This window comes from Mycteria americana, chromosome 4 (genome assembly GCF_035582795.1).
Source record: "Mycteria americana isolate JAX WOST 10 ecotype Jacksonville Zoo and Gardens chromosome 4, USCA_MyAme_1.0, whole genome shotgun sequence".
NCBI classification, from domain to species: domain Eukaryota; kingdom Metazoa; phylum Chordata; class Aves; order Ciconiiformes; family Ciconiidae; genus Mycteria; species Mycteria americana.
This window is the reverse complement of record NC_134368.1, coordinates 16,939,887-16,952,161: the sequence shown is the minus strand read 5'-3', so window position 1 is coordinate 16,952,161 and position 12,275 is coordinate 16,939,887. Positions and strand designations below refer to the sequence as shown.

Genomic DNA, 12,275 nt, shown 5'->3' with positions numbered 1-12,275 from the left:
CATTCCTTAAAGTTGTCTTTCAAACCTTAACTTCAAAGTAAGGGGCCTCTTTTACTAAAGGCCCTGTTTTATGGAGAACATCACTAATCTGTATATTAGGATAACTAGGATATTGACTGGTTAATAGCATTTGCTCAACTGTTATAAGATGTAGCCTGTGCTATATGGCATCAGGAAAAGTGGCTCACAAGGTACAAAATTTAGAGTTCTCGTAAGACTGAAAAGATGTGGTGTGATATATAGGGTAAGCCAGCAGCATTTGTGAGACCAAGTGATAGAGTTGTTGGAGGGGAAAGGGGCAGAAGGCACTGTGTTCTCAGGCATGCTTTGTGCCCGAGGCCAGCTGCAGAGAATTTTGTATAATTGGGAGTTGTCTTGTTTCTTTCCAACTATATCAATGGATTTCATAACAGGCAGTGTCTCTTCCTATGAAACCTGCCTCATCTATATTTTTAAACTGAAAAGCACTACTTCTGCCACTATTACATTATGAAGTTAGCATCAATCTTTGTATTATATTGCTCAAATGCTAAATGTCAGTTACAGTAACTAAAATATTTTTGTCTTTTAATAGGAAAATCAGCCTGTAATAGTGAAACGGAAAAGGGGAAGGCCTCGTAAATACCCTCTTGAAGCTGTACAGCCTGGTGGTAAGTAGTTCATAATACCTGTGTGGAAAAACAAGGAAAATAGTGACATTCAAGTTCTGAATTCATATTTCTTCCCTCAGGTGGGGAGTCAAAAGCTGATATGAGCACTGGGAATGTAAGTGCCTTTATTTTGTTTGGGTGCATTTAAACACAGTAATTCAAGAGTCATTTATCTGTTTAACAGTTAACGGTATTTCAGAAACATCTTATGGAAAACTTGATAATTAAGTTTAGTCTAAGCAAACAAAAACTATTAATAGTATCTCCTAATATAACTGAACTTTGTAAGCAAAATATACTATTAAGTTGGAACACAGCAAATAACCTACCAGGATCAAACTTACTATAACATACTTAATGCAAATCTAAGTGTTACACTGGCTAGCAATATACTTGCACGCAGGGTGAAATTCTGATTGCGTGCGCACGTGACTTTTAATTTGTGCTGAGAGTAACTTTGGCCTGAACACCAAGGGTGACTTTGTTTTGAAAACTTGAGATTTTTTTTTTCTCTCTACTGAACCTATCATAATTATAGCTCATAGTAACTCTTAATGTCTGTAAAATAAAGTATTGTATAATGCAGTTGTATTATCTAGATTACAATGTGTACAGTTAATGCAGAAGATAGAGACGTGCTGGTTGGTAACTTAAGAGCTCATGAAACATACCTCTGTCTTTTAAAGCTCAGCAATATCTTAATTTCTTAACCTCCATGAAGTACATTCACTACTAAGAAAGTATTCTGTTGGGAGTGTTTCTGCAATCCAGTTGGATTGCAGCACAGGGTAGTAATGGATCAGGCATATTTATGGATTATGACTAGCTGGATTTATTCTGGTGGAGGGCTCCTCTCGGGAATTCCTGTATGTCAGAATCAACATTACTGCATAGAAAAGAGGTGATTTTAAAAACAAAGTTGTATTGAAATTCATGTTTTCTGCCTGCTTGCCTGGTGAGGTGCCAGCTGGCATGGGTGTCAGAAGTCTTGGGAATTTACCTAGGCTGTGGATAGCAGGAGTTCTCATCACTGCTTGTTCTGTTCCCGCAGCATTTCAGGCAGCCCTTTGAGTCCTGTCCCTTCTACCAGTCTGGTGGAGTTTTGTTTCAAAATTCCTGATCTTTCCCAATTGATTCCCCCCCCCCCCCCCCCCAATATTAATTTAATGAAATGCGATTTGAATCGGTGTGGGTTTTGGTGTCTGTTTGTTTTGTTTTGTTTGGGGGGGGGAGGGGGGTGTTGTTTGTTTCAAATAAGAATTAAGAATTAAAACTAATCTTAAAATCCCCCTCAGAAATAGGTATACCTTGGCACCCTCAGTACTGGAACAGAATCATCTTGTTCTAGTTCAACTATTTTAAAGGTCTTGTACCTCTTAGTGATGACTGGTTGGTGTGTCAGTCAGTTACAGGCTGGCTCCAGGAGGAGCGATATCTGCCCTCCGTCTGAGGTAATGGTTCTGTAAGGTGAGATATTATCTTTGCATGACAGTTTCCCCTAGGCTGCTTTGAGAACATGTTGCTACTTCAAAGGAAGCGTAGACATCCTAGTGTAGTCGTTCAGTGATGAAAGCAACTGGATTTTTTGGACAGTCATCATAGGAGATTATGTAATTATACATAGCTCTGCATTCTGAGTAAATACAAAATTCTGGTGATTTATGATTCTTCAAATCTGTATGTGTGATTACATAAAGTGACTGCACTAAACTTTTTTTGTATTGCTGATAATTAAGTTTTCAGAAATGTATTTGGCTGAAACTGCTTTTAACTTTGTCTTTTGTTGCAATGACTTTAGTGTCAATTAGGTTACTGAAACTGCTGGGATTTCTTTTGTTTATGAGCTGATATGACTCGTTTCAGATTTTTGTCATAAATGGAAAAATGCATGCTACTGTTAAGAAACTCAGCGTAAACTTTCTGTATGCTCATTAGAATGCTGATGTTTTCTAGATTTGCAGATATGTTCTACTATGAATGGGAGCAAGTTTCTGTGTTTATGTAATACAATCCTGGATTTTTCTGATTTTCTTTAAATTTAAAAAAACCCACCTTTCTTTTTTTATTTCAGCTGCAGTTTCCTGTCTTTGCGAGTAGAGGAAAAATGCCTCAAGCAGGTAAGCAGATGATATCTTCTTTAACAAATAAAACAAACGATGGAAGAAATAGACAAGGGTTTTCAAGAGAATCACATGGGTCCTTCCTAAACATCATCTCTGGCAGTCAGTATTATCAATGTGTGAAAACATCTGAGTTAAACGGAACAGTGGAGACTTGTCCCTAATTCATACTGAGTTTTTAATTTTAAAAAAAGAGCAGCTTGATAAGAACTTATTTCAGAGATGCAGCAGCACTGTTAAGTGCTGAATAATGCATTGCAGAATATACCAAATAATTTGTGTGGATAGGCACATGGCAGAGCTTCAGAGGCAGGTAGGTACCCCATCAAACTGGTTCTTAGTGACTGTTTTCCATTTCTGCTTATTTTATACAGTGACTGTCAGTAGTAATGTAGTAATCACACTTACTACATTAACTGTTTTAAAACTTCAGATTTTGTTCAGTTAATTGGATTATCTGTGGATGTGTGTCTAAAGAGCTTAGTGGTAGCTTGAGGGGATATTTCTTTCCCCTTTCACAACTGCTGTAAGGTCTTCAGAACATGATCGCTTAACTTTACTCAGAAATATACTTTTAGTGCTTCAAACTAAAGTCAAATAAAGTGAGATACTTTTCTATTTCTCTTTCCTGTTCAAAAGTCTGTGATTTGTAAGTGGTCAAACTTTGAATTTTAGATGACGTAGTTAATTTTTCACGTGTATGGAGTCTGAACTGCACTGGTTGTTTACATGTGTCTTTTTAATTATGGCCATTCGTAAAATAGACTTTACAATCCATTCAGCAAGCAGACGAACCTGAAAGGCAGGTTAAAAAATGGTTTGAAAAAAAAAAAAAAATTCATGCAACAAATCTGAGAAAACAAGTCTTCAAAACAAATCTTCTGGATTTTCTGAAAGTTTAGGTTTCTGTAGAGATATTAATCTGGCTGCACTGCACATATGGACTATTTCCTATTTTCTCCGCATTTGTTAAAATGTCAGCTTTAATCCATATGCTTCAGAACTGTCGCTGGAGGGTTAGCTGGTTGTGTGGTACTTGGTTTCTATCAACTGCAAAGAGAACAGACAAGAATGTGAGAAAGGTGTAAAAGTGCATTGTGGTTTGCTTTTTATTCAAAAGGACAGACACCTGACTGTGTACTTAAAGCTTGATTTAGTGTGTTAAGTAACATTTCGTTTTCCAGGTAAAAGGCTGTTGATGTCACAGCGATATTAAGAAGAGTGTATAAAATGGGTGAAATATCCTGTTAAACTTTTCGTGATATGTTAGCATTCATGTGAGAAAAGGGGTTGAAAACCCCTGGCAGTAAAAAGAAAACAAAGTGGAATCCCTCTGTGCAGCTCACTTATTCTGGTACTTTTTGGGTGTTCTGCATAAGGGTTTGCGATAGGGACAGACTCACATACAGAGTGGGAAGCAGAGAGTGTCTTTCAGTCAGTACAACTCATGCTATTAAGAGACATCTGGTTTCTGAAGGCAGCATCCTCCCATAACATGACACTGAACTTGAAACTAAAATTATTTTGCACTAATCGGTGGTTGCTCCTGTAAAGTTAGTAAGATTTTTAAATACTATAGCTTATTATTTTTATACTTACCTTGAGGCAAAAGTACTAAATTTTCACATCCTAAAGAGAGGGTTGTGTCTCTTAAGAAAGGCATGTCTTGTACTTACACAGAGTATTCTTCAATCAAAAACCATTTTGCTACAAATTTACCAAAGTGTACCAGAATTTTGAAGTATCTCTTTTGAACATAACAGAACTAGTAAATGTTGGTTATATGTTAGACTTATTTTGTGTTAAAATACTTAATACAGGGGACAGTCCTATGTTTTATTGCACTTCTTTGTTGACTAGTTAAACATCTTTGCATTTCATTTGCTTTGGTGTAAGTTTTTCCCCATAACCTTAACAAAGGAACTCCAAAAAAACTTGTGTGTGAATTTTAGAATATGTTTCTGCTCTTTGAGATTTATTTTTGATCCATTGCATTGACATTCTTCTGTTTGTTCTATCAGTGTAATCGGTGATGGGTTTAGAGTTTCTGTCATCTTTTGTGTAGCTTTCAGAAAACAAAAATAGGCAGCAATTTTACAGCAGGGGAAAAAAGGTATAAAAACCTGCTTTTGTGTTTAGGTTGCTTCTCTCCTTCTGTTGCTAAGGATTTTTATCCTTGCAGTGTTGCAGATAATTCCACTTGACAAAGTTCAAAAGCTTTGTAAAATAATCTCTTTCTTATCATAGAGTTAGTCAGGGTAGAAGTGGTAAGCATCTACCACGGAGAGAAGCCAGGTTGAGACGTGGATTATAGGGTTATAAATGTATTTTAACATGCACAGGCCAGTCTGTAAGAAGTACTGAATTGGAAGCAAGAACTATTTCAACAGAGGAAGTCACATAATTTGCATACTAGGTATTGGACAGGTTTTAAATACTGTCTTTTTGAGCTACAGCCATCTTGGTGCTTCACCATGGGCATAGTTAAGCACTAGAACAGATTGCCTGGAGGGACTGTGTTCTTGGAGGCTTTCAGAATTGTATTGAACAAGATCTTGAGCAGTATGGTCAGATCAATTAATTTAGCCATGCTTCGAACAGGAGGTGGAACTAGATGACCTCCAGAGGCCCCTTCCAAGCTAAATTTTTCTGTGATTCTGTAATTGGTTGACAGTAGTTAAAAGGGGTAAGTAACTTTTGCTTTTTCATTAAAACAAAACAGCATATGCAACAAAACAATAAATAATGTAGTCATATAAAGCCTTACTACTTAAAAATTAATCATTGTCCCAGTCTCCGTATATAGCAAAATACAACAAAGCCATATTCTGAATTAGATAGAGACTTTAAATGTTCTCTGAGCTTCAGTGATGTTTATGCTAAGTTGACAGAGTTTGAAAGAACTCCTTTTTAAACTGATTGGCGAAAGATTTGAAGTTCAAGATTAAGTTTTGTTCTTTCCTTTCTTTTTAGGTCCAGACATATCTAATAAAGAAACAACAAATGTAAGTGCAGCCATTTTAATTTGTAAGTTTATAAGCAGTATGTAATGAAAAATGTCTGTCTTCTATTTAAATTAAATTTTTGTTGCCTTACTTGCTTCTATTTTATTTTTTCAGGAAGACGAAGCTGAGAAAGCAGAAATGATTGTGCGTAAAAGGGGAAGAAAGCCCAGGCGTTGTCTGGTTCAGTCAGAGGAAACTGGTAAAAACATGAAACTGTGCTACTCCTAAAAGAATGAGAAGATATTACTGTGCCTTTCTGTTTACTAATAGCAACAAGATAAGCTATATTCAATTTTCCTTTCCTGAGGAAAAATCATTGAGTTACAGCTAGTGTAAATATTATGTAAATATGTGTAAATTGCTGTAATCTCATGTCAGAATTGCTACATCCCAGATGCTTCTATAAAACCTCATGAATTTTCTATGAATTCTGGCTGTGAGCTGCATAAGTAAACTATGGTGAATGTGTTAGCAAGATTAAGTCAAACAAGTGTGAATTAAAAATGTTGAAGCATAAAGGAAATGGAAAATTACTTACTTAAAATGGGATTTGTGAATAGAATACCTTTTCTAAACTAAGTGTCCATATCCTTTTGGAGGGCTTTTGGAAAATTATAGCACATGTGTAAAATTTTACATGGACAGAAACACTGGAGCCAGAAAGAAAACGTCGGAAATTAACATCTTCTGAAGACGAACTAAAAGAGCAGGAGGAAGGTGAGGAAGAAGATGGTGAGGAAGATGATGAAGCACATTCTGGGGCCACAACTAGATCAGCCACAAGATTAGAGGCTCAAAGGTAACTGTGTGGAGAGACACCAATAGCAGGCTTTTTTTCTACGTTGTTCTTGGTTGTTATGGGGTTTGTTTGGGGGGAGGGGGGTTATTGCTTGCTTTTTTTGCCTTTTTTTTTTTTTTTCTTTTTAAATTGATGAGAGCTTCCCAGATGATTTTGGTTCTAATGCTGGTACTGCTCTTCTAGGGATCAAGAGACAAAAGGGGAGGTGGGGAAGCCGTTAGGGTCTTGAAAGACATACTTGAATATGTCAGAAGGTAAGAATTGATCCTGTTGGCAGTCTTTATCCTAGTAATGTCTCAGAAGTTGAGTCGAAGGGCACTGACAGGTAAAAAGGGACCTCTGACTTGACTGTGCAATTCACCATTTGATATTTGGTGTTGAAACAAGGTGAAAATATAATTATCCATGTCCGTTTCTTTTTCCAAATATTATCCAAGTTAAATACATGAATCTGCAGTACTGCAGGATTTAATTTCTAGTATGGTGATCTGCAAGCTCAGAAAGCAGTCTTACTGCAAAAGATTAGTGTGGTAGCAAGAGTTCTGCTTTCAAGAAGCTATTCTTCATCTCCCTCAGCATAGGTCTGCCTTTTTGTAGGCAAACTGAATTATAGCAGAGCTCATCCTCTTGACTTTGTTGTGGAAACAAAGAAAGATATTGGCTTTGGGAAGTTTTAATTCATGTTGCTGCCTTCCAGAACAGAATTGGAGTCCAAGCTTTGTATGTTCATGGTGAGATTTCTGTAAATTCACCGCATTTACTTCATTCCTAAGGATATCGTATTATATATTAGCCTTTGGGGCTTATTTGAAGCACTGTTCACAGTATGCTCTTGAATTCATAATTTCACAGCTGAATCAGAAAGTAGTTACGTAGTCTTCAATTACATAAAAACTGTGAAGGTTTACCACTACCACTTAGTAAACAACAGTTTTCTTTTGGTAAAGGCAAAGGGACTTCCTTTAGTCTCATGTAACTGTTAACTCCAAAATTGTAATAAACGTTTAGAAATTAGTGTTTTCATTCTGATTGTTTGTGGAAACATCTACTTTTTTATTTATAGATTTATTTATTTGTTTTGTGTCTCAGATTTCCAGTGCTATCTTTCTAGCTCTGATTGTAACAAAGCATCTCTATCTTAAGGTGCTGCAAACAGTCTGCATTTTATAAGTAGCAATTGGAATAGTTCTGTGGAAGGGGCTGCTTCTTCATCTTCAGCATTGCTGGATTATCCATTTTTCTGACTTAAGTAACCTGTTTTCCAAACTATGAAGTTGATCACCCGGACCCAGTTTTTCATGTTTCTGAACTGGTGGATACTGAAGCTAATACGAGTTCTTTCTTTACACTGGATAAGCAAATTCTCTTTTCTTCTGCAGCCTGTTCGCCTTTCCTTCTTTTGGTTTTTTGTTTGGTTTGGTTTGGTTTTTTTGCTGGTACACCAAACTTTTTTTTAAAACATGGACACTTATGTACCAAAATTGTTGGAGATGTGGAACTAGGATTTTTATTTAGTTAACTACTAAATATTGTCAGTAAAGTAGCCTTTTGATTCTACATTTGATATGAAAATACACAGGTTGGCATTGCAGTTTGTGTGTCGAAGCATGCAAAAGGTTTTTTTTCACTGTTTCTTTTGGCAGCTTTGATTTACTTGTTGCAAATACTGTGCAGTCTTAATTTTCTGCACTTGGAATCCAAGAAGAAAGTGACTTGGTAAAAGTATTTTGTTATATATACATTCATCATTCTCTTGTATTACAGAAAGCAGCCCAGCAAGCCAACCACACGTGCAACTTCTAAAGGCAGCAGTCCAAGTTCAGTTTCTCCTAGAAAACGACAGAACCTAGCAGCAAAAAAAAGATCTCCAAGTGATACAAAAATTAATAAATCTCCTCCATTGACACAGTAAGTATTAAAATTTAATCCAGTTCTGTTATTTGTTTTGGAAGCCACTACATTGATCCTTTCCTTATATGTAATATACTGCTTCAAAATCTGAACAGCAGTCTAGCTTTGCTCTGTTCTGTTCTCTTGTGATATATAAAAGCTTTTAAAGGATTTTCTTCTGTTTATGTTTTTTCTTTTTCTTCCTTTCTTTAATGTTTGGAAGACTAGAATTTTTTTCTTTCCTTCCTCAGAAACCTCTTGGGAGAATCTGAAAATGCTGTTATGCAGTATTTTAACTTGAGCTGTGATTCTTTCCTGAATGGAGGGAAGAGCAGCTGTAGTTCAGGTTAAAGCAACATATGATGGCATGATTCTAATGCTTCAAAGATCTTTCTAAGATCAGCTGATAAAAGAGGAGAAACTCTGAGAGTCCTTATATCAAGTTTTGAAAATATTTCCCTTTCCCTCCTTCCCTGGTACACTTTTTAGTTTTTAAAGTTGAGATCACAGTGTAAAATCCCAAGGGAGTAATATTGTATGAGGTTGTATGCTATTCATCTTGTAGTTCACCTGTAAAATTGGTTATATGCCAAATACATTTAGTTGTCATCCACTCTGGAATGTGGCAGTGTCTTCAAACTGAACCTCAGGAACGTGTATCATGCACTGATCAGCTGTCACAGTTCACCTCATGTTAATTACTTAGCATGGTTATGAATGGCCAAGAGTTTAAGCCACACTTATAATTGATTGCAGCTGAAATGTGGTAGGCTTATATACAGATGCTTCAATAAAGGTAAGGGTACATGATGTGTGCCCTTTACTCCCTCTTGTGTATGCAAGATTTAAGCCACTGTTGCTATTCTTCTGTCTTTGTGAGACAGAGTACAAGATCATAGAATCATTAAGGTTGGAAAAGACCTCTAAGATCATCTAGTCCAGCCGTCAACCCAACACCTCCATGCCTACTAAATCATGTCCTGAAGTGCCACATCTACATGTTTTTTTAACTCCTCCAGGGATGGTGACTCCACCACCGCGCTGGGCAGCCTGTTCCAACGCTTGACCACCCTTTCAGTAAAGAATTTTTTCCTAATGTCCAATCGAAACCTCTCCTGATGCAACTTGAGGCCATTTCCTCTTGTCCTATCACTAGTTACTTGGGAGAAAAGACTGACCCCCACCTCTCTACAGCCTCCTTTCAGGTAGTTGCAGAGAGCAATAAGGTCTCCCCCAAGCCTCCTTTTCTCCAGGCTAAATAACCCCAGTTCCCTCAGCCGCTCCTCATAAGACTTCTGCTCCAGACCCTTCACCAGCTTCGTTGCCCTTCTCTGGACACGCTCCAGCACCTCAATGTCTCTGTTGTAGTGGGGGGCCCAAAACTGAACACAGGATTCGAGGTGCGGCCTCACCAGTGCCGAGTACAGGGGCACAATCACTTCCCTAGTCCTGCTAGCCACGCCATTTTTGATACAAGCCAAGATGCTGTTGGCTTTCTTGGCCACCTGGGCACAGTGCCGGCTCATGTTCAGCCGCCTGTCAACCAACACCCCCAGGTCCTTTTCCACCAGCAGGTTTCCAGCCACTCTTCTCCAAGCCTGTAGCGTTGCATGGGGTTGTTGTGGCCCAAATGCAGGACCTTGCCCTTAGCCTTGTTGAACCTCATACAACTGGCCTCAGCCCATTGATCCAGCCTGTCCAGGTCCCTCTGCAGAGCCTGCCTACCCTCAAGCAGATCGACACTCCCACACAACTTGGTGTCATCTGCACACTTACTGAGGGTGCACTCAATCCCCTCATCCAGATCATTGATAAAGATATGAAGACCGGCCCCAAACCAACGCTTGTGACTGGCTGCCAAGATAATGTAGTTCATTACATTGTTATAAAATCCACAAGTCTTCCCAAAAGAAAGAGGAGGAAGGAGGAGAGCTCTAGCCCCAAACTCTACATCTGGAGCACTCTGCAACATACAGAATTAGTATGCAGTATCCTGCTAAGACGTGATGGGAGTGTGCAGGGTCTCCCTATGGTCTGTGCTGATACATAATGTTTTAGTAGTAACCTTTTAAATAAAATATCCTGATAATTCATCAGAGATGGACAATTAAGTTCCATCCTCTAAGCAGGATTGTGCCTGACCACCATTTTTGTTTTACAGGTCCTATTGTTGTTAAAATAATTATTAATAATGCTTTTCAGGTTAAAGGTGCAGTCTACCAAACGTAAAAGGGAAGACAGCCCAACAGTGGTACGGAGAAAAGGCCAGCAGAAAACAGAGGAGACACCAGTAAAGAAAGCAAAACGATAATCTTTACCAGATAGTACTGTTCATGGAAGAGTCAAAAGAAAAAAACATCTGTGCTTCTATTTTTTTTAAAGCAAAGGGATTTGCACGTGCTTGTTTCAGAGCTCTAAGTTAATCAATGCAGTACTCTTAAGTTACATTTTAAACAGCTTTATAAAGTATTGTTTATACAGAATATTATGTACATTTATTTCAGATGAAAAATAAGTTTACTTTGTATCTGAATGAAAAACAAAGTAGTTATATATTTTATCACTGACTTGGAAAGTTGGGGTTTCCCAATGTGACATGCTAATGCAGATGCTTCCAACCCATGAGGCACCCCTGGGCCTACTAATACACTTTGTATATAAACTTGTAAAAATAGGTTGTATTTTACTCTGTGTATGAATCTAATCAATGATGGACATTTTATTTATTATATGGAAAGCATTGGTCTGTAAACTTTAGTATATACCTTAGGTTTTTTTTAATTATATATTTTACATTCTATGCAGATGTCAGTAGGAAACTTCCCCTCCGCTCCCCCAGGGCTGTCTAAAACCTGAAGTTCTCTAAAATATGCTCAGACAGTTGGTAAAGTATTTTTCTCGCATGCATTAAAGTAGTTTAGCATAGTGAAAGGGGCTTGGCTCCTTCCTGTTCACATTTGTGACAAAGTATAAAATTTGAAATGTAATCTTACTAGATTATATTTTCACTTGTGAATTTACTACCAACCACAAGAAATAAATAGTATTAGGTTAGATTTATTCAGTCAGCCAACACTATCCTGAAATGAAACAGTTTTATTTTGCAACTAAACACCTGTTCTTTCGGTATTTGTCTTTTTCAACAAAGAGGGACCCATTGAAATCAGATGTTACTTCTCGTAACTATAGAGCTTCAGCATTTTATGTTACATTTTATACACAGGTAATAAAAATAGAGCCTGGTATTATTGCCAGAATCTTTTTTTAATGTATATTAACTCTGGTAAGAGCAAATGTTCAAGTGAAATTGTATATAAAGTTAACTTTTTCTTATGATCAAATGTGTCTCTTGTTATGATGTGAGTTGCCAAACAATCTGAGATTATTTTAAGTGTTTTGTTGATATTCTGGTTTATAATTAAAAAGGATTCTGGGGGGTTGGAATTTTACTTTTTTTTTCTTTTTTTCTCTTTTTCTTTTGTGAGGGTTTTTTTGAACTTGTTGTAAGGCAGATGTTTCCGTCAGATACTCTGCTTGGTTTCTTACTGAGATTTTTATATAAAAATTATAAAATGTTTGCCAAAAACCTGAGTTGCCATATTTTATTCTTTAATTGTATTGCTGTGGAACTTGTTTTTACAAATGTATTTGGTTGGAGTCATATCTATAAGCTTTACCTGATTAGTGTCTTTAAATGTTTACAGGTGCTTTATTTTAGGTATATAAACAGTAGGGAAAGGACCTAACCGTTTACCCGGCTTAGTACACTATAAAAGCAGGTGCACGCATAACTTTTTTCCTAAGCAAACTT

At 37.1% G+C, this 12,275-nt stretch overlaps 1 protein-coding gene across 3 annotated transcripts in view; it reads left to right on the top strand.

Moving 5' to 3' along the window:
• Window positions 1-12,050, top strand: part of BOD1L1 (biorientation of chromosomes in cell division 1 like 1) — a 40,056-nt gene extending 28,006 nt beyond the window's left edge. The window contains exons 18-25 of one of the 3 annotated variants that reach the window (XM_075499769.1): window positions 575-650; window positions 731-765; window positions 2,722-2,767; window positions 5,744-5,775; window positions 5,890-5,974; window positions 6,421-6,574; window positions 8,339-8,482; window positions 10,667-12,050. In XM_075499769.1, the coding sequence (XP_075355884.1) occupies window positions 575-650; window positions 731-765; window positions 2,722-2,767; window positions 5,744-5,775; window positions 5,890-5,974; window positions 6,421-6,574; window positions 8,339-8,482; window positions 10,667-10,775 (681 nt within the window). In that variant the 3' untranslated portion in view covers window positions 10,776-12,050. Of the gene's footprint in view, window positions 1-574; window positions 651-730; window positions 766-2,721; window positions 2,768-5,743; window positions 5,776-5,889; window positions 5,975-6,374; window positions 6,575-8,338; window positions 8,483-10,666 lie in introns of those variants that run through there. The other 2 variants (XR_012775476.1, XM_075499768.1) reach the window with 2 other exon arrangements.
• Window positions 12,051-12,275: the final 225 nt, after the last annotated feature.